Here is a 27,971-nt window from a genome sequence, read left to right on the forward strand (position 1 = left end):
ATGCTCCATTCAGCACAACCTGCACATTGATTGCATGAAATAAACAGAAGAAAATCATCATTACGCATCAAATCATCAATGCTTGGATGATTGTAATGCATTGTATCTGTGTGTGAGTCAGGCCTCTCGTTCTCTCTCGCCTACATCTTGTTTAAAATTCAGTTGCTAAAGGCTGTTAACTGTATTAAGAAGCGGGAGCACATCACTCCTGTTCTAATCAAGCGAAACTGGTTAGCTATACGATACAGAATTCATTACAAGCAATTTTGCATTTAAAAGATGTCTAATAGCCGTCCAAACACAGCCCTGACATCTAGGCAAGTCATTTTATTTTTAAAACAAGGCAAAATTTGGTCCGTCAGTGAAAATTTTATAGACGTCTAACCATGTCAAAGAGTTGAAACCAAACACCTTGTAATGACTGTAGACTTTGCTTACATGATGGATTATCAAAATAAGTTCTTTTGACATGTAACCAAATTCAAGGTTATTTTGGCTAGAAGTGGGTTACTCATAGCCGGACTACATTGTGTCTATAGTTAACCCAGATGGTGAAATGACAGCTATTGCCTGCTGGGAAAGTGCTGCTATATGTTTTCAAAGCTTTGCATGGCTTAGCACCAGAGTATGTTTCTGATTTAATCAGTGTCTCGATCCTCGATCTTGTTAAAAATTCAAAGGTAGGGCCCTATAAAATCCGTTTTATTTTTTCCCTAATTCCGTTTTTTTCCGTTTTAATTTTCGCAAATTCCGTTTTTTCCGTTTTCATTTTTGCAAATCCGTTTTTTTTTTTACCCTTTACTGTTATTTTAGTTGTAAAAAGAGCTTTTAATGTTTCTTTTAATGTTAATGATTAAAATGTACACAAATAAAGGCATTTACTCTTAAAATGACAAATACTGCATGATGCAACATAACACTGCACTCTAAGTACTTCAAGTAACAACAAAATATGGTCATGAGCTTTAAACTGTCCTGTAAAAATAAATTATATTAGTTTATATAAGTTATAATAAAAGTCACACTCTAGCCGCGTCGTAATGTGCATACTGTCCATCCTAAATAGTATGCAACATTACTGTCAATTAGGGATGCACCGAAATGAAAATTCTTGGCCGAAACCGAAAACCGAAAAAGAGGAAACCAAGGCCGAAAACCGAAACACCGAAAGAAATTATTATTAGTAATTATTATTAGTTAATTATAACAATTATTAGTATCATTGCATTTATGGCTATGAATGTGTACAAACTTTACTAAAATCAAGGCATTGCAATTGCATAAATTAATACAACATTTTCAAAGAATAAATCAATTACAAATTATGCAAATATTTATTTAGCACAATGCACAGTATAAAATAAAATTCAAACTAAAATGTTTAACTTGACCCCACTCATGTGTACACTAAATAATAATCTACTGGCCTGCAGAAAGGTTTTAAAATGAAATTCTCAAAAAATCTCAAAAACAAAGCCGAGCGCAAACTTCTCATCACATTAGCACCCAGTTTGCATGTCTAAATTAGTTACATTTTAAAAATTTTGCATACATAAAAAGCCTTTTTAAATGAACAATGGTCCATGTTTAATACAAATGTACATGAAACTTAATGAAACATGTTTAGTGAATGTAGAAAATATTTAAGAGAGCATTAATTTAGTTCTATACATACATGTTCCCATATACATATTTTTTTGTAATGTCACAAGTAATAATCTCAGGGTTTACTGGGTTTTACATGATTATTTTTGTATTGGTGGTGGAATACTAAAAAATAAACATTGTCATGTATTTATCTGTCTTCTTCTCACTGATTCCTGATGGTTAGAGGACAGTTACTTGAGTCGTCCCCTGTCGTTTCAAGGAATAGTATAACGGAGAGCGCGTCAAGTATAAACGCCTCGACCGTTTGGAGCGGTGCACGCGCTGTTTGTGGAGACTCGCGCTGCCTTGTTTACTTCCGCCTGCCTCCGCAGCGCGAGTCTTATTTATAATTTTTAATTGTTTCATCCACCTATATCTGCTCTAAACAATGCGCGCCGCCATGACGACGACTCCGGTTGCGAGCGGGTCAAGAGCGGTGCGCGCGCTGTCTGTGGAGACTCGCGCTGCCTTGTTTATACTTTCGCCTGCCTCCGCAGCGCGAGTCTCCACAGACAGCGCGCGCACCGCTCTTGACCCGCTCGCAACCGGAGTCGTCGTCATGGCGCGCATTGTTTAGAGCAGATATAGGTGGATAAACAAGGTTTCCGTCTAATCGCGGGTTCAGATACACTGAAATACGCCTACACCACAGACATGTTGCTTCAGACAAGCACGTGCAGGTCGCGGTTTCTGTTTGCGTCATCACAACATTTCGGCCGTATTGTTTCGGTGATAAAAGTCTTTCGAAAACGGCCGAAAACCGAAAATGCACTTTTGGGCCATTTTTGGCCGAAAATTTTCGGCGGCCGAATATTCGGTGCATCCCTACTGTCAATACTATTTCGGGCATAGTATGCACATTGGGACGCAGCTTCTGCACGGAGGGGACTTTGAGTGTGTGTGCGACGAGTTTCATAACTTTTTCGCCGACGAAAGCAGAGCCCTGGAGAGCCGCTTCGCCATGCTTTCAGTGGAAACGCGGCTATTTATTTGATGCCGTCATGAGCTGAAATGACGGGAGGGGTTGTGTCGCCAAGATTTGCTTCCCCGTCTCTCTGCATTTTCCCCAGACATACGTTCTTCTCCCACACAAAAACCGAATTTCATTCCAAATATGTAAAATTCCGCGTCAACACTAGATTCCGCGTTAATTGGCCAATTACGCGATTCCGTGATCGCGTAAATTATAGGGCCCTACAAAGATGGCCGGGCCTTTTCTGTAGCCACTCGATCCTCTGTCCTTAAAAACATCACCTACAACTAGAGCGCACTAAAAACGTTGGTTTGTATCTTCTTGTACAGCTCTTTTGGTTCTTGAAAGAGCTTCTTTTGCTAATAAGAAACGTGATGAATGAGCAAGGTCAACTTTATTTTGCCTTAACTATGAAGGTAAGCAAAGATAACATTAAGAGCAAATCCACACAAAAGAGTCTTTCCTGCACAGATTACAGGAGTTTTGACTTTCCTTCCCACTAAAAACAAACAAATCGACTCGCTATTCTCCGTCTGAGATCAGAGTCAAACCGAGAACACACGAACCTTGGAGCAAAAGTTATTTGATATCCTAAAGAAACGTTGGGGATGGGACAAAATCGTGGTCAACAGAATACAGATACTTTAGAAGCGGGTTGTTTATTTTACCCACAGTTCATTTGTGTAAATCATTCATTTGTGAAGAACAGAACGCAGAGTTACAAAGAGTTAGTGAAGGGTGTATGAGAGATAAGAGGCCGGCTCGGATATCAAAAGCGGCTGCTGGTGGGCCGCGGGACAGCAGATATAGATCATTCCAGAGTACAGCTCATCCATACAGTTTTACAAATGATCCACAGCAAAACATGCGGCTGACGCTAAATAGATTGGAACAAATCATTGGTGTGTGTGTGTGTGTGTGGCAAGAGCGGTTAGAGAACAATTTGATATATATATATAAATGTTGATTTTATTGACCCATATGAATGCTCTCATGTTAATTAGTGCAGTCATTTTAATATATTTCATTTTAATAATAATATTATATCCTATTTATATTCAATATATATTTCAATTACCGTTGTCATACACAACATAGTGTTTGTTGTGTTTTCAGAAATACATACATCAGGTCTTTATTGATCAGTACTCTGAAAATGTGATACTTTGTTACAGTAGATTTAATGTGTTCCTAATATTCATTTAATATTATTATTTATTTCTAAAAATATGAAATCTATAAAGAGAAATTTGCTTGAACAATATTCGACAAATCAATCATGAAAATTTATTCCCAACTTGTTGAGCAAAAATGAAAAGAAATTCAAAACAACACAGAAAAAAAGTTGTAATAAACTAAATGTTTAAAGGAGTAGATCACTTTTAAAAAAAACTTTTGCTGATAATTTACTCACCCCCATGTCATCCAAGATGTCCATGTCTTTCTTTCTTCAGTCGAAAAGAAATTAAGGTTTTTGATGAAAAAGTTCCAGGATTTTCTCCATATAATGGACTTCAATGGGAACCAAACGGTTCAAGGTCCAAATGAGAGTTTCAGTGCAGCTTCAAAGGGCTTTAAACGATTGAATAAGGGTCTTATCAAGCGAAACGATCGCTCATTTCAAAAATAAATAACAAAGTTTAAGTTTTATAAGCACAAATGCTCGCCTTGCTCTGTTCTGTGATGAGCGTTTGTGACTCTCCTGTTCGAACTCGTTCATCAAAATGAACGAATCTTTTTTCGAGTCATGACTTGAAGGGTCCTAGATTAGACCCTTATTCATCATCTGGTGTCGTTTAAAGCCCTTTGAAGCTGCACTGAAACTCTCATTTGGACCTTGAACCGTTTGGTTCCCATTGAAGTCCATTATATGGAGAAAAATCCTGGAATGTTTTCATCAAAAACCTTAATTTCTTTTCGACTCAAGAAAGAAAGACAAGGACATCTTGGATGACATGGGGGTGAGTAAATTATCTGTTTTTTTTATCTTAAATTACATTAAATAGACTTAAAAAATTAGTTGAATCATGCATAACTCATAAAAAATGTATTTTGATTAGTTAAAGTAATGTAAAACACGTCATAACCTACTGATAATATATTTTTTACTGTGTTTGGAGAATAAATTTTCAGTGAACATCGATGTAATTATCACAAAATGTCTGATAATTGAAAAATTAATAATTGAATAATTGATAATTGAAATTAATCAAAATTGGTCTGATAATTGAAATCCATTTCAGTAAACTCTTCTTCCTGTCATTCCAACTTAAAATCCAATATGATCAACTCTATTTTTATTTGATTCGAAAGGTGGGATTCGGTTCTCAAATGCAGCTAACTCTCGTTCTGATACAAATCCGGTTGTTTGGAGCTCTTCAGAAGAACCGCAGGTGACGGGGCGATCCAGTTACTCCAGCAGAGCTAAAGCTGCCAGAGAAAACCTCAACACTTCAGAATGTGTTCCTAAAAATTGCAGACGGGACCTTTAAACGTCTGCTGAAATCCCAGGGTTCAGCTGTGCAGTTCGGCACCACGCGGTGCGAGTAAACCCACATAACCCACACAAACACTCACTGAAAACCACCCGTTGGAAAAAAGCACATCTTCATTGGGCCGATTGTTCGGACATCTGTGTTGAGTTAAAGAGCCAGGGTCAGTATAAGACTGTAACCCCATGTAAATCTCCCAGACAAACACACACATTTCCCTTAGACTGATTTAACTGACCTGGAAACGACTGGGCAAAGTCGAAAACGCTCTGAAAATACAATTAATACCACAGAACCAGCGCACAAATCTGACAGATTTACTGTCCTCTCCTATTGGTTAACCGCACAGCCCACTTCATTTTGACACGGAGGATATAGTGTGTTGTGGCGGTCTGTGAAGGGTTTGATTAGACGTCAGCCATTGTAAGTTTGGGTCCAGCAGTGATCCACAAGCCTCTGTGTTTGTGTTGTGTAGCATGAAGTCCTGAGCGGTGGTACTGTAAAGCCTAGTTCACACTACATGATTTTAAAACGTCGGGCTGAACTGTGCGGTTCACAAGACATGACTTGCTCTCAGTGAAATCAGGAGTGTTCAAGTTGTTTAGCTGTTCACACCACACAACAAAACGTGATTGATCCACAACAGGAGGTAACTCACTACACGAGTTGACAACGCACTACATAATAGCCATGTTTCCATCGACACGGTTTTATCCGAATTAAGTGATATCGAATGAAAAATGCCTTATGGAAACAGTAAAATTCGATGAAATTTCATGAAAATCGACTCAAATGAAATACGTTCGGTCTCATGGGCTAATCGGCTAATGCGATAGAAGCTGATGGAAACGTTATTTGCCGAATAAATAATGAACTGCGATTAAGTTTTATGCCCTTTTATGGTTGCAACACGTCAGAAGACGAGTTCATTTCCAGCCAGTCTGTTTGCGCACACATGGCGGATGTCAACAAAGACAGATGTAAGTGGACAAAGCAAAAAGATGCTTCAACCAAAGGGTTTCCGTGAACCACGATCTCCCAGAACTGATGGAGCGCTCGTTCCCAAACCACAGTCACCTCCGCTGTCGTCGGGCATACGTGCATCGTCATCATCATAGCAATGTTTATAGCGTCGCTGTTTTCTCAGGTTAGTTTTGCTTGTTTTTACGCATAGACATATACACTAGACCTCACCTTGGATACGGCAGTTCATTAGAACGAATGCGTCAATAGAGCCGCCATCTTGAAACAGGGGAGCCCCTCCACTTTAATGCATCAGACACAGGTCTAACGCAAATAAAATCACCATAAATCATCATGAATGCGATTTTTCTTGTTTTTTTGGTTTGTTCCAACGGTCGGACATGTATTTATCATTAATTCCAGAAAGAAAAAAAAATACATTTTTTTTTTTTTTTTTTAAAAACATTCTTCCTAGTTCAGATTTCATCCGTGAACATCATACGCTGCACAAAAGTCCGCCACCATCAATGAATTCGAAGTAAAGGCAGAGATAGCAGCGTTACCTAGCTACTTCCTATGACAAGACCCCTGTTCCAAGATGGCGGCGGTTTTGACGCATGCTTAGAACCCCAAGGTGAGGTCTAGTGTATATATCTATGGTTTTTACGTGGCTTGGTTGAGTTCTAATGTAGAATGTGGTTTGTTATTTCTAGTTAACAGACTGCGGCGCAACACCGTTGCCATGGACGCAGTTCAGAGACGGAACAGACTATTTTCTTTAGCAGAAGCAATACTCGTTTTTAAATCAATAAACTCGTTTTTAAGTCAATATTTTGTGTCAAATGATTGATTTATTTATTTATTTGGTTGATTTATATGTAATAAGCAGGATAATATATATAGCGAGGCGGTTGTGAGGCGAATACAACAACCGCCTCGCATACATTATCCCATTCATATGTCGCTATCAGCTGGCACATAAGCATTATTAGCCTTCAACTTGTGAAATATTGATCATTTTTTGGTAGATGGCGCGATCCGTTTTGTCTAACAAAACTTTGTTCGCAAAAGTTTGCTTGAATGTTGTTCGATTCAGTGCGAAAATTAATGGAAACACCTTAAAATGTCTCAAATCAATTCGATATACCAATTTGATCGCAAAACAGCATGTGACGTCATTACGTACAGGTTTTTATTCGCTTTAAAGCCGTTGGATGGAAACACACTTTCACCAGCTTTATCCGCATGAGTTTTTTAACCGAATTTCCGATAATTCGATTGACAAGTGGATGGAAACATGGCTAGAGATACAACCACGATCGGATGATAAGAGAAAATCATTTGTGACTCTAATGAGAGCTGTTTCAGTACTGCGTTACGGTCTAAATCCTGAAAATGATCAAATAAATAACGAGTTGACGACAACTCTGTCACCCAACGATTCTATCTTGTCTACGAACCACGTTTTGTCACGAAAAAAACTATAAATAAATACACAAATATTGGGCCAATACCCAGCGAAGAAGAGAACACAACACACGAATATGGACGTCAGACAGAAACTAGTGCATTATCACACTGTTTGCGCGACGATCTGCTCTGAGGGAGAAAAAAAAAGATGCGTTGCGTTGCTATGATTGGCTGTACTCATGACATCACTGAGGTTGAGTCGCGCGACGGCTCTGGATATCTAGCAGGCTAGATATTTTTCCGAGCTCGGCGATGCATCTGCGAGCGTTTTCGCTGCGTTGTTGGCTCTTTCATACTAACAGATTGGCAAGCGTTCATCGTCCGCTAATCCCCCGCGATTTGCGCGCGATAACACCCTGACCTGTCGGCGAGCTAAACGATTTGCAAATCAGGCAAAAATCAGGCTTAAAATCCTGTAGTGTGAACTTAGCTTAAGGAATCTCTCATCGCACACACTTACTGACCCACTCTGAATATTTATCCCAAATTACACTCTTACAGTAGATTTGATATTTGTACCAAATATTAATTAAATAAGAATATTTAATTCTATGAAAGTGATCAAAAACATCGAAAATTGCGGTGGCACTGTTAAATGAGCGATATTCTACAAATACATTTATTCCCAACTCATTGAACAAAAATTCAAAGAAATTCAACACTGCAATAAAAAAATTTTTTAAGTAAAATCAACTCAACAGATGTTTATGTTATTTCATTAAACCGAGTTGAAAAATGAGTTGAATCTGGTATCACAAAAGTTTAACTTATTTTGATGAGTGAAAGCAAATGTAAAACACACGCTGTCATAACTTATTGATAATATATTCTTTTACAGAGAACAGATGAAACTTTATTAGACAAGTTTACATTTTATTAGACTACTTGTGTTTTGAGAACAAATTCTCAGTGAACATCGATGTAATCACAAAATGTGTTGGTCTAATAAATGCCTTGAATTGCATTTCAGTAAACTCTTAACTTAAAATCAAATCCATGGAAATCTATGGATATTTTCCAGGATATTTTCAGGAAAAGAAGCGATATCTTACCCAGACAGTTGTGTCCGTCGTGGGCCAAACGGAAGCCGTCGTAACACGTGCATCTGTAGTTTCCAGGGATGTTGATGCAGTCGTGAACGCATCCTCCATTATATTCACTGGCACACTCATCGATATCTGGAGTACAAATTAAAAGATAAAAGGGTCATATAATAGGAAACATATATATTTTACACGTACTATATATACACACCAACACCTTTCTACTTTTATTCAGCACGGATGCATTCAATTGATCAAAAGTGACAGTACTTCAGCACTTCAGCAGACCGTCTTGATCATGTCTACATGCCTAAATGCATTGAGTTGCTAGCATGTGATTGGCTAATAACATTTTTTCATTAACCAGCAGTTGAACAGGTACAGTATACTTAATAAAGTGGCAGTGTGTATATATCAGAGATGGGGACTCGAGTCGCACTTGTGTCACACAAACGCTGACTTGTCAAAAGACTTTTGTTTTCATGCAATTATTGCTTTTTAAATCTAAATTAATTTTAATGTATTTCTATTTTCTTTTATTGGCGCATACGTTGGGGAAGCGTATGACAAGCTGCATGTCCCCCGTCCTTTGTCATACTGTGCGTATTTAGGCCACGCCCACACCGGGGGAAAACAATCCGTCTCCATTGACTTTGCATCTGTAGATTTCTCATAAATTCAACAAAGGTTGGCATTGTAAATCATCCCGCTGCTCCGCGATCTGCACCGTCATCACAGACATCAATAGAAAGCGCTCTCTCTCTCTCTCTCTCTCTCTCCAGTTCAATGTTGTCGGATCCAAATATGGTCATTTCCTTTTAATCAGCAACCAATCACGAAAGTAAAAGGGGGGATTTAACTCTAAATGAGCAATCTCATTGGCCTGATGGAAATCTTTAGATCCCGTTTCGCGTTTTCTCAAAATGACTTTTCTCTCAAACTCCAATTCTGAAATCTCCACTTCTTCAGTGGCACCTATATACCAAACCTGATACACCAAACTGTCCAGTCTTGTACCTAGTTTTATTATGAAGACTATAACAGATGGATTTGTAAATATATTTTTCCTAGCTTGATTTATATAACATTGTTTTTCTAAAAACATGGAGAAAATCTATTTAAGGCTATCTGATATCTGATAACAAAAGTAGATATCCATTAAATATCTATTTTTTCCCCATCTATTACTGTATGTGAACACAATGAAAAAATATTTTAAACCTGGCTTTATCTAATATTTCTAAATTTCGTTTTTTTTTTTTTTTTAAATATATGCAAATTCGCACATATTTAATTAGACAATGCCTAATAATTTAAGAGTTGAGACTTGACTTGGACTCGTGGCAAAAGACTTGAGACTTAACTTGAGCTTGCCCCTTAAAGACTTGAGACTTGACTTGGACTCGAGCTCAAAGACTTGAGACTTGATTGGACTTCCAAAAAATGACTTGTGAACATCTCTGATATATATATATATATATATATGGTTACAGATTCCTCTCTAGTTTACCATCTAGGGACCGTCTCCTTTTCATACAGACGCCTATTCAGTATTCACCAATTTCTGCTCTTCATGTCAATCAACACAGTGAAGATTCCAGTACGTGGAGATTTTTTGCCGCTAAAAAATTGACTAACATTAAATGTTGACTTATAATGTGTAAAATATGACCCCTTTAAAATCCATCTGCTCCTTTAAATGGTTCCTAATTCATTATTTCGGTCAATATGAGCTTCTGTGTGCCGGTAACTGTGGCGATTATAGTGAATTATGCCTTATGTTTGTATGGCGAGAGCAGCTGAATAAACATCTCAGAGCCAGAGAGAGAAGTGGATGACTGTGTGTGTGTGTGTTGGGGGGGCATCCCCACTCATTTGACGCCCAATTGAGCACTAATTACCCAGACTCCTCTGCTCTGCTTTGTAGTCGTCTGAGCTCAGTGAGTATGGAGAGGCACTCACAGCCTGGAGTACAATGCTTTATTTTTCTTTATTCCTCCTGAATGCTTTTTATTCCACCTCCAACACAGTACAAAGTCTTTGCACTTTTCATTTTTATTTCGGTTTTGCACAAAAGCAACACCAGCTTCACTCCATCAAACTACAAAATACTAAGCAATCTACGGGACGAGCAATTCGGAGAAGCATTTTTCACTATTCATTACAGTCGTATTGTTTACGGGTCGTTCGTGTCACGCTGAGATGATCGCAGATGTGGAATAAACGTATTTTCTGTATCCAAGAAAAATAATAAATAGCCTATTAAGACACAGACGATGGAGTATATGGATTAAACCATGCAAAATTAACCTGAAAACCCGAACTGTCTGCATGGACCAACATTTTTAAGGTTAAAGCTGGTTAACGTGAAAATTCAAGCAGTGACAGGAGCGATATGAATTACTTCATGTCAAAAAAACCCCTTTATGATCTTGTATAATATATTTATGCATTTTTTTGTGAACCTATTTAACAAAAATTAGTACCTGATAAGGACCAGATTAATTTTTTTTAGAGCCTGATTACAAAAACAAAAGTATTAAAATGCATGTCTCAAGCACACAATTATAATGACAGACTCGTGCTGCACATATTACACTTAAACATGTTTTACTTTTTTGAAGTGATTCCAATCATATTTTAAGCAATTCAAACATCTGAAGCGTCTCAGATGAAGGAAATAATCTATTTTTCATTGGCTTTGATATCTGCCAAATTTATGCCATATATCGATTGATACCGATATGATGGCCAATATATCGTACACCCTATATTTTTATATTATATTATTACAGTATATACACTCTCAGAAAAAAGGTACAAAAGCTGTCACTGGGGCGGTACCTTTTCAAAAGGTACACTTTTGTACCTAAAGGGTGCATATTGGTACCTTCATGGTACATATTTGTACAATTATGGTACCAATATGCACCCTTTAGGTACAAAAGTGTACCTTTTTGAAAAGGTACCGCCCCAGTGACAGCTTTTGTACCTTTTTTTCTGACAGTGTAGCACTTCTTAAAAACTTACTGATCTAAAGCTTTAGCTTAAAAAAGCTTGTAGCTATATAAATTGTGCCTAAATCTAAATATAAAAAGATGTAAAGACATGAAAATCTTGCTGGTTAAGTTAGTTGGGAAGAAGTGTGACCAGCCATGCCGTTCTTTGACAGCTAAGAGCCGTTATTTACTCATAATAACCCACGTTATTTGTAGCAAATAGCTATCAAGAGTTTTGCAATAGCTTTCAGAGGATTAGGATCCGGTTCTGGTTCTGGTCTTTTTGTGTGTGTGCAGAAATTCAGCGCGTGGGGAAGTATATTTGAACAACGATGCTCATATCTCCCCGGCACACATTTGTGTTTCCACACCATATCAATGGTTTTACGCGCTTATCCCAGTTTAGTTTAGTAAACATTACCGAACCCCTTCGCTTTCCAGTGTTTTGCCTGGGCTTAGGATGTTTGTATCCAGAAAGGATCACATTGGGTCTAACAGCAGCATACACCTCTCCAAATACAACTGAGCTTTAAAAACTAGGCAAACGGCCTCAAGAAAACTATTTTTCCTAAGATATGGCTTTATCATAGAGCCATTTAACTCACCATTTAACTCATTTCAACTCACATTGACATGATTGGAAATGCAAAGCGTTTTTTTTTTTTTTTTTGGTGGTGGTGGTGGAAACATCTCTGTGTAATTACCAGGCCAAGTCATTATCGGAAACGTGTAAGATATTTCATGCTCTATTTCACGTCCAAAGTGTAAAGAATTGAGTCTGTCATCTTTTTAATCTTGTATTTGAACACCTATTTCCCTTCCCTCAGGATAGTCTGCAAATGAAGCCAAGGAACTGCAGAAATGAGACATGGAGAAGTAGACCTTGAAGTGTCTGAACACTGTACACACACACACAAATAATCAGCCAGAGTGATCTTATTATAGACTACACGGAAAAAACAAACAGATTTCAAGAGTGATTTTGTCTTCATTCCAAGTAATATCTCACTATCCTTAAACAAGATAATTTTATTGGAAAAGCATATGATATTAATATTCAAATTAGGTTTGTTTTTCTTTCCCCACACAGCTCTTTAAACCTCAAGTATTTTGTACTTAAATCAAGAGAAGAGTTGGTTACACTATTCTATTAACTATCATTAACTTTGCAACTACATGTCAACTAACTCTCATTAGAGTATTAGTATACAGTTAGGTTAGGGTTAATAGGGATCAGGGTTTAGAATAGGTTTCCATGTAAAATACTTCATGTACAATTTAAGTGGTTCCCAGGGTGTTGTTATGCAGCTTCTAAAGGGTTTTAGGTGGTTCCAAGGGGGTTGCTGTGCAGTTTTTGTTGCCAGATGTTGCTAAGATGCGTTGAGTGGTTGCCAGGGCATCGCTATGCATTTGCTAAAGTGTTTTGAGTAGTTGCCGGGTCAATGCTATACAATTGCTATGGTGTTCTGGGTGGTTGCCAGGATGCTGCTATTCAGTTACTAAGGTGTTTTGAGTGGTTGACAATGCATTGCTATGTAGTAGCTAATGTGCTTTAAATGGTTGCCAGGGAGTCCCTATGGAGTTTTGGGTGGTTGACAGCACGCTGCTATATATTTTCTAAGTATTTTTGTGAGGTTGCCTGGATTTTGCTATGGTGTTTTTGCCAGTTGCCAGTTCAGAGTTATGTAGTGGCTAAGGTGCTTTGATTGGTTGTCAGGGTGTTGCTATGGAGTTGCTAGGGTGTTCTGGTTTGTTGCCACGATCCTGGGGGGGGGGGAAGAGTTTTTGTGCCACATTATTGTGGCAACTGAGTTCTTTCTAAAGTTAACCTCGTGATTAATTATTTTATTGCATTATTTTTAGGGCTGTGCAAAAATTAATTGCGATTAATCGCATCCAAAATAAAAGTCTGTGTTTACATAATATATTTGTGTGTGCTGTATATAATTATTTTGTATATATAAAAATACACACACATGCATGTATATATTTAAGAAAATGTGTTAATCATATATAAAATATTTATATTTATATAATATAGATTATGTTTTTATTTATATATATACAGAATTTAAGCGCAAATAATTCTTAAATATATACATGCATGCATGCATAGGTATTTATATATACAAAATAATTATATACAGCACACACAAATATATTATGTAAACACAGACTTTTATTTTGGATGCGATTAATCGCAACTAATTTTTGCACAGCCCTAATTATTTTATATGATTCCTTGCACTAAATTTCTTCAATCAACTTAAACTTCTTAAATCAATAGCCATATGTATATTCTCTTATGCAGTTTGTTCTCAAATACGTTGATATTGTTTCAAATCTAACTTGTTATTTTTTTTATTTTATTTTCATTTTAATTCATTGAATAAATGAACTGTCCCAAATGATGTCTATTTTTAAACGGCTTGTTTCTACATATACAAGAAAGCTTTTTAACATTCAGTAGAACTTCATCAGCACTGTACGCTTAATAGTTTTACTCTAAAATAAGACAAAAATACATGATGAATACAGTTGATAAGTCCTCATGTTTTTGCATCTTTAGTGTTTCTTACCTTCGCAGTGTTTCCCATCACCTTTGTATCCTGATTTGCAGATGCATTTGTATGACTTGAGGGTGTTCTGACAGATGGCATCTATGCTGCAGCTGTCCAGGGCCTCGGCGCACTCGTCCACATCTGCTGAGAGAAAAGGAAATCAAGAGGCTTAGAAGAGCTCGAGCACGCTCTATTTTGAGAAATACCGACACATGTTTTTGCCCCGGGCAGGTATATAGAAACACTCAAGCGAAAACTTGATCCAGCATGCAAGAACAGTAATGTGACAACAAATTAATTGTACAATTCCCCCCAAAGAAACAAAGGCGAAGAGACCAAACCAAACCAGACCTGAGCACAAAACCGAGTTGTTTCCCAGTTGAGACGTAATTCTGAGGACTTCAGCATCTCATATTCCTGTGACCTCTGGGATTAAAGCCAAACCCAACATTTCCCGCACAGGGATACTTCACCAGCGCTCTGGCATTTCCTGCAGTCGAGTTGGTGCTATGCATCGCTTTGACTAAACCGTAACACCAAAAATGCATTCTGTCCTCGTCAAAGGTCAATAATGTTGCCATGTTACCCTTACAAAAGACAGTCTTCTAATACTCTTTTTCTTCTGATAATATACAAATCTAATTCGAAATCTACCATGGTGCGCTGTTGCAATCCATGACAGAGTTAAAACTAGATCTTTATGTTTTCCGACCAAAAAGAGTGTTTTTCTTCCTGTAAGATTCAATAGGATGATGCTAGGGTGCTGTGGGTGGTTGGCAAGGCATTGCTTTGCAGTTGCTAAGGTGTTCTGGGTTGTTCCCGGAGTGTTGTCATGCAAGTACTAATGTGTTTTAGGTGGTTGCCAGTGCATTATGCACAGTAGTTGCTAAGGTGCTTTCTCTGGTTACCAGAGAGTTGCTATGGAGTTTCTAGGGTGTTCTGTGTAGTTGCCAGGATGTTGGTATACAGTTGCTAAGTTGTTTTGGATGGTTGCAGGGCATTGCTGTCTTTCTACAGTTTCCAGGATGCTGTGTGTGATTTCTGTCCGGCCCAAGTCATGCAACCCTGCCATAAATCGAATTATGCAGTAAATTCTAGCTCTTTGACAAATATGCATTGAACATGGGGGGGGTGTTGAGAAAAATCAAACTAAACTACAAAACTGTTTGGCACTGGCTGAAAGCAAAGTGATTTCACATGGCTAGCAGTCAAAGCTGTCTTTCTCCTTCTGGAGTCTATCACAATCCAGTTCCGTCTCATTGCTCTTGTCTTCTGTGAATGCAGTTCACAGAAAACAGATGCCCAACAAAGCAGGACAGGAGACTGCTTATTAGTTATTACAGGGTTAGAGGTCCAGAAATCCTAAACCAGTTTTCACAGAGTCTCCTCGAATCTAGTGGTGGTAAGAAACGACAACCGTTTAATTCGAATGCTTGCCGGCCAACAGTAGTACTGATATCTCATCAAGCTGAAACCAACCCATCCACAGAGGTCTCTCACTTCTTTTAAAGAATTCATTACAAATGAGAGAATCTCTTTGCTGAGGCTGAAGGAAAGTGGTGGATGTTCTTTGTGGCATAAGTCATTGAATTACTCAAAATTGCTGTTTACAATACAATGCTTTTAGGGGTTTAGTACAAATTGGTATTGGTATGTTTTTACGCTGCAGGAAAAAAAAAGAAAACCATTTTTTTCTTAAGAGCCCTAATACTATAAAACATACCAATTGTCAGATCCCATGCTGAGGCCAGTGAAAATAAGGAAAATTATTTATTCAATTCAACAACCTTTAAAGTCAGAAACCCATTAGTCAAAACACCCAATCCTGGAGACCATGAGTTACTTTCTACTTTGCTTTGTGAATGCTAAAATAAAAGGCATTATTCAAAAAATAAAATTCTCAAATTCAGTTCAGTAACAACAAATGCCGTATCTGGGCCGTATCCACATTAGATGAAGGACCTGAGCCTAGACACGACCACAACGCATGATTTAGTCAGCCGGATCCGTGCCGTAGATGGAGGACCTGGGCCTAGACACGACCACAACGCATGATTTAGTCAGCCGGATCCGTACCGTATCCACATTAGATGGAGGACCTGAGTCTAGACACGACCACAACGCATGATTTAGTCAGCCGGATCCGTGCCGTAGATGGAGGACCTGGGCCTAGACACGACCACAACACATGATTTAGTCAGCCGGATCCGTACCGTATCCACATTAGATGGAGGACCTGAGTCTAGACACGACCACAAGGCATGATTTAGTCAGCCGGATCCGTGCCGTATCCACATTAGATGGAGGACCTGAGTCTAGACACGACCACAACGCATGATTTAGTCAGCCGGAACCGTGCCGTATCCACATTAGATGGAGGACCTGGGCCTAGACACGACCACAACGCATGATTTAGTCAGCCGGATCCGTGCCGTATCCACATTAGATGGAGGACCTGAGCCTAGACACGACCACAACGCATGATTTAGTCAGCCGGATCTGGGCCGTATCCACATTAGATGGAGGACCTGGGCCTAGACACGACCACAACGCATGATTTAGTCAGCCGGATCCGTGCCGTATCCACATTAGATGGAGGACCTGGGCCTAGACACGACCACAACGCATGATTTAGTCAGCCCGATCCATGCCGTATCCACATCAGATGGAGGACCTGAGCCTAGACACGACCACAACGCATGATTTAGTCAGCCGGATCCGTGCCGTATCCACATCAGATGGAGGACCTGAGCCTAGACACGACCACAACGCATGATTTAGTCAGCCGGATCCGTGCCGTATCCACATCAGATGGAGGACCTGAGCCTAGACACGACCACAACGCATGATTTAGTCAGCCCGATCCATGCCGTATCCACATCAGATGGAGGACCTGAGCCTAGACACGACCACAACGCATGATTTAGTCAGCCGGATCCGTGCCGTATCCACATCAGATGGAGGACCTGAGCCTTGACACGACCACAACGCATGATTTAGTCAGCCGGATCCGTGCCGTATCCACATCAGATGGAGGACCTGAGCCTTGACACGACCACAACGCATGATTTAGTCAGCCGGATCCGTGCCGTATCCACATCAGATGGAGGACCTGAGCCTTGACACGACCACAACGCATGATTTAGTCAGCCGGATCCGGGCCGCATCCACATCAGATGGAGGACCTGAGCCTAGACACGACCACAACGCATGATTTAGTCAGCCGGATCCGTGCCGTATCCACATCAGATGGAGGACCTGAGCCTTGACACGACCACAACACATGATTTAGTCAGCCGGATCCATGCCGTATCCACATCAGATGGAGGACCTGAGCCTTGACACGACCACAACGCATGATTTAGTCAGCCGGATCCGTGCCGTATCCACATCAGATGGAGGACCTGAGCCTAGACACGACCACAACGCATGATTTAGTCAGCCGGATCCGGGCCGCATCCACATCAGATGGAGGACCTGAGCCTAGACAAGACCACAAAGCATGATTTAGTCAGTCGGATCCATGCCGTATCCACATTAGATGGAGGACCTGAGCCCAGACATGACCACAATGCATGATTTAGTCAGCCGGATCCGGGCCGCATCCACATCAGATGGAGGACCTGAGCCCAGACATGACCACAACGCATGATTTAGTCAGCCGGATCCGTGCCGTATCCACATCAGATGGAGGACCTGAGCCCAGACATGACCACAACGCATGATTTAGTCAGCCGGATCCGGGCCGCATCCACATCAGATGGAGGACCTGAGCCTAGACACGACCACAACACATGATTTAGTCAGCCGGATCCGTGCCGTATCTACATCAAATGGAGGACCTGAGCCTTGACACGACCACAACGCATGATTTAGTCAGCCGGATCCGTGCCGTATCCACATCAGATGGAGGACCTGAGCCTAGACACGACCACAACGCATGATTTAGTCAGCCGGATCCGTGCCGTATCCACATCAGATGGAGGACCTGAGCCTAGACACGACCACAACGCATGATTTAGTCAGCCGGATCCGTGCCGTATCCACATCAGATGGAGGACCTGGGCCTAGACACGACCACAACACATGATTTAGTCAGCCGGATCCGTGCCGTATCTACATCAAATGGAGGACCTGAGCCTTGACACGACCACAACGCATGATTTAGTCAGCCGGATCCGTGCCGTATCCACATCAGATGGAGGACCTGAGCCTAGACACGACCACAACGCATGATTTAGTCAGCCGGATCCGTGCCGTATCTACATCAAATGGAGGACCTGAGCCTAGACACGACCACAACGCATGATTTAGTCAGCCGGATCCGTGCCGTATCTACATCAAATGGAGGACCTGGGCCTAGACACGACCACAACGCATGATTTAGTCAGCCGGATCCGTGCCGAATCCACATTAGATGGAGGACCTGAGCCTAGACACGACCACAACACAACCCTGAAATGTCATCAGAGATTGTGTCAACTAGACTCTCCCCTGTAAGGCCTCATCGACACGACCACCATCGGCACTGATCTTCAACAAACCTGTCTCCATACCGGCGTGACTGGATAATATTCTGATTTTTCAAACCAATCTGACCTCACCTATAATGCTGCCTGAATCATAACCATACACTGTTTGTTCATTGGCCAGAGGAGAACTGTATTTTTTGCAATTCAACACTGATGCAAATACGTTTTGCAGGAGGTTTGTCAGTGAATAACGTCTTCTCATCGTACATGCTTGGAAGAGTGCAAATGGAGTCAAATAGACTGCCTTTCATTTTTAGGTGAACTATTCCTCCTGAAAGGTAAAATGTACTCAGTAGACACCCAAGCAGAGGACTAATATCATATAGTTCACCCAATCATAAAATAGACATTAAAAAACACAGCGTGAAACTCAACAATATTGCTTGGTTTGATTTAAAATGAATACCAATAAAAGCTCTTTTACTGGGGAATGGCAATTTAGCCACGGCTAATGCTCAATGTGAAAGAACAATGAGTTTTTACACGTGTGCAAATGAGAAAACAGACTACAGCGCTAAGGTCAGACCAATTCAACCCTCCAATAGCTGGAAAATGAAGTCATTTGTTATGTGGCGGTAGCTTGGAAACTACTAAATTATTTCAAAGAAAAATTAAGTGATTACAACCTCATTTCACATGCAAACCAATTACCCACAATCCAACACAGACTCATTAGTCATAATCGTGCTTATACAATATAGAAATAATCAAAATTACATTTTATACAACAGAATTGATGAGATCACGGTCCTTGTGTGGCTGGTTAGCTTGATCCTGTCCAGCATGGTGTAGTTACAAAATCTGCCAGTAGGGGCAAACTGACCCGCTAGTGAAAACTTTATAGCCAATCATAATCAATCAGATTCACTGACCACAATCACACGTCCTCAGCAGAGCCAATCAGATCCATTACCCACAATCACGGTCACACAGCAGATCCAATGAGACCAATTAGCAGCAATCACGCTCGCACGGCAAAATCAATCAGCGTCTCCATTCAGTCCCAGAAGAAAACTGTTTTTCATGTAATAAAATAGATGAAACAGACTCCTTATTACGGCTAAATCAATCACAAAGTGCTCTAGTGGTTGTAAACCCAAATGCTGTTTTAGAGAAAAAATAAACATGTCACTGTTAATCTGCGTATGAGTTTAGAGAAGCCGTCACGGCGCTCTGGTATTTTTAGAGATGCATGTTGCCAAACTATTTTTCTGGCTGTTTTGTTCTTTCTTTTGTGCGCTTCAAACTGGAAATAACACCAAGGCTGAGATTTGGGAAGGAGACTCTGATTACATTGATCTAAATAAAGAAAATATGTGGTCTGGGAAGCTTTTTAAAGGGATAGTTCACACAAAAATGAGTATTCTGCCTTCATTTATTCGCCTGTGTGTTGGTTTCAAACCTGCATGAATGTCACGTTCATGCGAGTAAATGTATGAAAGCTTGTTTCCATCACAGAATAAAAAATAAAAAAAAGTTTAAATCTCACAGTCCTGACTTTATAACGCATATTGTGAGTATATATATCTTGCAGTTCTGAGAAATAAAGTCAATTGTGAGATAAAAAGTTGCAATAATATTCGAAAATGTTTTATTCTGTGGCGGAAACGAGTCAGATTCATCAACAAATAATCATTTATAAGAATCAGTTCATTTAGTTCATATCTGAGTGATTTGTTAATAATCGTCCACCAACTCAATGGTTTAGTTGCATTTATTTTTCACGACTCATTTTTGAAGCTTTATACTGAAGAATGAAAGCCATACTGATAAGAAACAACACGAGGATGAGTAAATACTCATGAACAATCCCTTTAAAGAGCTCAAACTGATAGCGAACATGATTGAACGATATTTTGTAGATTCAAGCTTCAAGAAAACCAAACCGAGTCATAAACTTTTCCAAATGTGTCAAATGTTCTGAAGATCCACATTATTTCCCCATTCTTCAGAGAGATTTATGTGCTCCACCAGAACAAAAATTGTCTTTATTACTTTGGCTAACATGAAAGTAGTACTTTCCTCCGTTGACCTAGAAACATAAACCTTTAAGAATCCTCAATAAAGTATTCATGGCTGCTGTAATCTTTCTATGTAACCGAACTCTCTGTTTATGAGATTTTGTTTCCATTAGCAACACATCTGAGGATTCGACTCGAGAGCTTGAGACTTGCAGTTCTTTCTTTGTCCTAACTAAGAGCTAGCCGTTAGCGTGGCCATTCATCTCAATGGCAGTTTCTCGACAAAAGTCAAAAACATGAGCTGTAAATACCATGAGACTAATCGCTTTAGACTCAGAGCGCAGGAACATGATGTCATCATGACAAAACTGACAACACCTCAAGAACACATGATGGCTGAGTTTTAAATAGCATAGTACTGGTATTATTTCTCTCATATGTTTATTTATGGCATAAACAGTGCGAGTGTGCATGTCATCCCGAATCTTGGGCTGAGATGTCAAAGAAAAAGGTATTTGATGTAAAACTAATTAGAAATGTTCCTTTGGAGACTAACTGAAATAAAATATGCAGTAAAATTACAACAACAAAAAAAAGCTGAAAAAATGTAAAACAAAATAAAAATACAATAAAATAAATTAGAAAGCAACACAAATAAGAATTTTATATATATATATATATATATATTTAAAATAAAATATTCAAAAATAAAATAAAAAATAAAATGTTAAAAAGCAACATAAAATGTATTAAAATAAAATATTTAAAAACTAAAAAAAATGTCAAAAGCACATAACAAAATTACTAAAAATTAATATGGAAACTGAAATTTAATAAAGCCAATTCTAGATATTATTAAATACTATATAAATGATACTAAATTATAAATATTAAATTAACAGTTTAATGAAAGTGAATTGTGTAAAGTAAGTCTTACGCTGTATTTCTCCATGTTTAAATTGGAGAGAAAAAAATATTTTCACTGGTTTAAGGGCCTACAAACAGGTAAAAACATATACTAATAATACAATTTATACATTTGGCAAATGCTTTTACCCAAAGCAACTTACATTACACTAAAGCTACATTATACATTGTTTTAGTTCATGAATTCCCGGGAATTGAACCGTTGCAAGCAGAATGCTCTAGAATTTTAGCAACAGGAAGTCTATGTATTATTATGCATTAGTTGTATATATGATATGATTGCAATAGTTAGTCAGTAGAGAGAGATGGTGTAGTACTGGCATCTGCCAGTGGGGGAGAGTGAGGTCATGCTAGCGAGACAAATCTGGACTCCTTGAGCTTTCCCTGAAAGTGTGGTTTGTGTGTATGTCGTTTTTTCTGATGTTGTGCTCGCCGGGTTTATTTAGACGTACGGACACACTAAAGGTGTGTAGTTCAAACATATGGCGATGTTTGCTCCCAGTCAGATCCTCAGTGTTTGTCCAAGCCCCGCTTTACACACACTACAGAAATAATCTCAGAAGCACACAGCACAAAATCTACATGTGAAACTTTGTGAATAATTCATAATATAGTTTTACATTTACTAAGATCAAGTCATTGTTAGTATAGGTCAACTTTATGAAATTGGTGGTTGCTAGGGTGTTCTAGGTGGTTGTTAGGTGATTATTTGGAGGCAGAATATAGTCAAAAGAGTTAATGCCTAATACGCAATACAAAAGCACTATCTGATCACATTTAGATTACTATACACCACAAATACTAATACATTTAAATTGAGCTGGAACATTGGACAAAATCATAAAAAAAATATTAAATTATTTGGTCATTTTAAAATAAAAAAAATTAAATAAATTGGTCAATTTAAATTAGAACAAAATAAAATATTTTTAAAATATAAAACAAAAGAACCAAATAAAAATATTTTAAAAAAGCAATATAAAATGTAATAAAATAAAAAAACAAAATATTTGAAAATAAAACATTTTAAAGCAACATAAAATATAATACATTTAAAATAAAATAAAAACAAAATAATTAAAATAAAATAAGAAACAAAATATAATAAAATAAATATTTTCAAAAAATATAAAATTATATATTATATTATATAATATTATATCAAAAATAACAATAAAATAACTGCATCAACAGCTGTCCAGGTCAGCGCAGTAAAACCCAAGTAAAATCTGTCAGCAATACTGTACTAGTGTATGAAGAAATGTCTTCAGTTAAGTGATCCAAATTCAGAGCTAAATCCAAAAGCATCCCGACCACTTCACACTCACTCTCAGGTGGTTCCACCAACTAAATCAATATTATGTTAGCAAGTGGATCTAACTTTGCCCTCACAAGTTTGGCAGCCAATTCTCCGAGCTGGTGTGAAGCCAGATACAGTAGCGCCCGAGACAGCCTCTCGTTTCTGGCCAAGCATCCGTTAGCATGTGGCGGAGCGATGTTTGAGCGAGAGAGGTGTTGGTTGTGTGAGCTGGCAGGCCGTCACATGCGAAGCCAGCACAAAGTCTTCATCTCATGGGCTATTAGGCGACGCACAGACGGGATGAAAGAAAAAAGGGTGTTGATGAAACGCAGACGTCAACATTAGGGCAGAATTTAGCATCCTCCCCCCGCCGTCTCTTCCCAGATCGCCTACATCTAATGAAGGAACTCACTGTTTGTCCTCCGAACAGCTCGTAAAAGAAATATCGCCTGCTTCTATTTGTGCCCGGCGTCCTCGGCGCGCTGGAAAAGCCGTGTGTGTTACTGTAAGCGCTGAGTGATGGTGGCTGTCATCAAACAACAACAGTGGTCATTTAAAGCTCAGAGTTTATGAACTGCTGAAATCGCAGTGCAGTTGACCCGTCGCTTAAGCCTCGTCTTAAAAGGATAGTTCAGCCAAAAATAACAATTTATGTCCTTCCAAAACTGTATGACTTACATTCTTCTATTCTTTCAGTCTTGTTTGTAAGTACAGGGAAAGTCAATGGGGTCCAATGTTATTTGGACCCGATATTCTTTCAAATATCCACTTATATGTTCAAGAAGAAAACAAAATTGGTGTGGGTTTTAGGTTTTGAAACAATTTTTACAGATTGCTAGTACCAAAAATTACAAAGAAACTTTTTTGGGCAGGGCAAACTATTGAACCCGGGCTTCTTTCTTCCATGGAATAAAATCATTTAAAAGATAATTGCAAATTTTTATCTTGAAATTCTGACTGAAATTTTTATCTTGAAATTCAGTGAGAGATAAACTAGTAATTGCAAATTAAAAAGTCAGAATATAAACCTGCAATTGTGGAAAAAAGTCGCAATTGTGAGAAAAAAGTCAGATGCGATATATAGTGAGAATTGTGAAAAAAAAGTCCGAATTGTAAGACAAAAGTCATATAAACATGCAATTGCAACAAAAAATCGTAATTGCGAGATATGAATTCAGAATTGTGAGAAAATCGCACATGCAAGAAAAAGTCAGACTTGCGAGATATAAGCTTGTAATTGCAAAAAAAAAATCAGAATAGCGTGATAAAAAATCTGAATTGCAAGACAAAAGTCAGAATTGCGAGATATAAAGTCAGATGCGAGATATACAAAAAAATACAAAAAAGTAATATTTGCTAGATAGTCAAAATTGCGAGATATATATTGTCAGAATTGCGAGATGTTAAGTCAGAATTGTGAGATATAAAGTCAGAATTGCGAGATATAAAGTCAGAATTGCGAGATATAAAGTCAGAATTGTGAGATATTAAGTCAGAATTGCGAGATATATAGTCAGAATTGTGAGATATTAAGTCAGAATTGCGAGATATTTAGTCAGAATTGCAAGATATAAAGTCAGAATTGCGAGATATATAGTCAGAATTGTGAGATATATAGTCAGAATTGCGAGATATTTAGTCAGAATTGCAAGATATAAAGTCAGAATTGCGAGATATATAGTCAGAATTGTGAGATATAGTCAGAATTGCGCGATATATAGTCAGAATTGCGAGATATTAAGTCAGAATTGCGAGATATATAGTCAGAATTGTGCGATATAAAGTTAGAATTGCGAGATATAAAGTCAGAATTGCAAGATAGTCAGAATTGCGAGATATAGTCAGAATTGCGAGATATATAGTCAGAATTGCAAGATATATAGTCCGAATTGCAAGATATATAGTCAGAATTGCAAGATAGTCAGAATTGCGCGATATATAGTCAGAATTGCGAGATATTAAGTCAGAATTGCGAGATATATAGTCAGAATTGTGAGATATAAAGTCAGAATTGCGAGATATATAGTCAGAATTGCAAGATAGTCAGAATTGCGAGATATAGTCAGAATTGCGAGATATATAGTCAGAATTGCAAGATATATAGTCCGAATTGCAAGATATATAGTCAGAATTGCGAGATATAAAGTCAGAATTGCGAGATATAAAGTCAGAATTGCGAGATATATAGTCAGAATTGCAAGATATATAGTCCGAATTGCAAGATATATAGTCAGAATTGCGAGATATAAAGTCAGAATTGCAAGATATATAGTCAGAATAGCGAGATATATAGTCAGAATTGCAAGAAATAAAGTCAGAATTGCAAGATATAAAGTCACAATTGCAAGATATATAGTCAGAATTGCGAGATATATAGTCAGAATTGCAAGATATATAGTCCGAATTGCGAGATATATAGTCAGAATTGCGAGATATAAAGTCAGAATTGCGAGATATATAGTCAGAATTGCAAGATATATAGTCAGAATTGCGAGATATATAGTCAGAATTGCGAGCTATAAAGTCAGAATTGCAAGATATATAGTCCGAATTGCAAGATATATAGTCAGAATTGCGAGAAATAAAGTCAGAATTGCAAGATATAAAGTCACAATTGCTAGATATAAAGTCAGAATTGCGAGATATAAAGTCAGAATTGCGAGATATAAAGTCAGAATTGCAAGATTTAAAGTCAGAATTGCAAGATTTAAAGTCAGAATTGCGAGATATATAGTCAGAATTGCGAGATATAGTCATAGTTGCGAGATATATAGTCCGAATTGCAAGATATATAGTCAGAATTGCGAGATATAAAGTCAGAATTGCGAGATATAAAGTCAGAATTGCGAGATATTAAGTCAGAATTGCGAGATATATAGTCAGAATTGTGAGATATTAAGTCAGAATTGCGAGATATTTAGTCAGAATTGCAAGATATAAAGTCAGAATTGCGAGATATATAGTCAGAATTGTGAGATATATAGTCAGAATTGCGAGATATTTAGTCAGAATTACAAGATATAAAGTCAGAATTGCGAGATATATAGTCAGAATTGTGAGATATATAGTCAGAATTGCGCGATATATAGTCAGAATTGCGAGATATTAAGTCAGAATTGCGAGATATATAGTCAGAATTGTGCGATATAAAGTTAGAATTGCGAGATATAAAGTCAGAATTGCAAGATAGTCAGAATTGCGAGATATAGTCAGAATTGCGAGATATATAGTCAGAATTGCAAGATATATAGTCCGAATTGCAAGATATATAGTCAGAATTGCAAGATAGTCAGAATTGCGCGATATATAGTCAGAATTGCGAGATATTAAGTCAGAATTGCGAGATATATAGTCAGAATTGTGAGATATAAAGTCAGAATTGCGAGATATATAGTCAGAATTGCAAGATAGTCAGAATTGCGAGATATAGTCAGAATTGCGAGATATATAGTCAGAATTGCAAGATATATAGTCCGAATTGCAAGATATATAGTCAGAATTGCGAGATATAAAGTCAGAATTGCGAGATATAAAGTCAGAATTGCGAGATATATAGTCAGAATTGCAAGATATATAGTCCGAATTGCAAGATATATAGTCAGAATTGCGAGATATAAAGTCAGAATTGCAAGATATATAGTCAGAATAGCGAGATATATAGTCAGAATTGCAAGAAATAAAGTCAGAATTGCAAGATATAAAGTCACAATTGCAAGATATATAGTCAGAATTGCGAGATATATAGTCAGAATTGCAAGATATATAGTCCGAATTGCGAGATATATAGTCAGAATTGCGAGATATAAAGTCAGAATTGCGAGATATATAGTCAGAATTGCAAGATATATAGTCAGAATTGCGAGATATATAGTCAGAATTGCGAGCTATAAAGTCAGAATTGCAAGATATATAGTCCGAATTGCAAGATATATAGTCAGAATTGCGAGAAATAAAGTCAGAATTGCAAGATATATAGTCCGAATTGCAAGATATATAGTCAGAATTGCGAGAAATAAAGTCAGAATTGCAAGATATAAAGTCACAATTGCTAGATATAAAGTCAGAATTGCGAGATATAAAGTCAGAATTGCGAGATATAAAGTCAGAATTGCAAGATTTAAAGTCAGAATTGCAAGATTTAAAGTCAGAATTGCGAGATATATAGTCAGAATTGCGAGATATAGTCATAGTTGCGAGATATATAGTCAGAATTGCAAGATATATAGTCCGAATTGCAAGATATATAGTCAGAATTGCGAGATATAAAGTCAGAATTGCGAGATATAAAGTCAGAATTGCGAGATATATAGTCAGAATTGCAAGATATATAGTCCGAATTGCAAGATATATAGTCAGAATTGCGAGATATAAAGTCAGAATTGCAAGATATATAGTCAGAATAGCGAGATATATAGTCAGAATTGCAAGAAATAAAGTCAGAATTGCAAGATATAAAGTCACAATTGCAAGATATATAGTCAGAATTGCGAGATATATAGTCAGAATTGCAAGATATATAGTCCGAATTGCGAGATATATAGTCAGAATTGCGAGATATAAAGTCAGAATTGCGAGATATATAGTCAGAATTGCAAGATATATAGTCAGAATTGCGAGATATATAGTCAGAATTGCGAGCTATAAAGTCAGAATTGCAAGATATATAGTCCGAATTGCAAGATATATAGTCAGAATTGCAAGAAATAAAGTCAGAATTGCAAGATATAAAGTCACAATTGCTAGATATAAAGTCAGAATTGCGAGATATAAAGTCAGAATTGCGAGATATAAAGTCAGAATTGCAAGATTTAAAGTCAGAATTGCGAGATATATAGTCAGAATAGCGAGATATAAAGTCATAGTTGCGAGATATAGTCAGAATTGCGAGATATAAAGTCAGAATTGCGAGATATAAAGTCCGAATTGCGAGATATAAAGTCAGAATTGCAAGATTTAAAGTCAGAATTGCGAGATATATAGTCAGAATTGCGAGATATAGTCATAGTTGCGAGATATAGTCAGAATTGCGAGATATATAGTCAGAATTGCGAGATATAAAGTCCGAATTGCGATATTTAAAGTCAGAATTGCAAGATAGTCAGA

The 27,971-nt window shown here is 37.8% G+C and overlaps 1 protein-coding gene across 3 annotated transcripts in view; it reads right to left on the reverse strand.

The window, feature by feature from the left end:
- The window catches only part of scube3 (signal peptide, CUB domain, EGF-like 3), a 131,812-nt gene that overhangs the window by 82,439 nt on the left and 21,402 nt on the right, over nt 1-27,971 (reverse strand). For 2 of the 3 annotated variants that reach the window (XM_039651978.2, XM_039651977.2), the window contains exons 2-3: nt 14,167-14,289; nt 8,598-8,723 (exon numbers count right to left, since the gene is read on the reverse strand). In XM_039651978.2, coding sequence (XP_039507912.2) covers nt 8,598-8,723; nt 14,167-14,289 — 249 coding nt within the window. Of the gene's footprint in view, nt 1-8,597; nt 8,724-14,166; nt 14,290-14,499; nt 14,626-27,971 lie in introns of those variants that run through there. The other variant, XM_089124618.1, reaches the window with a different exon arrangement.

Source organism: Pimephales promelas, chromosome 20, assembly GCF_988280905.1.
Source record: "Pimephales promelas chromosome 20, fPimPro1.hap1.1, whole genome shotgun sequence".
Lineage (NCBI taxonomy): Eukaryota > Metazoa > Chordata > Actinopteri > Cypriniformes > Leuciscidae > Pimephales > Pimephales promelas.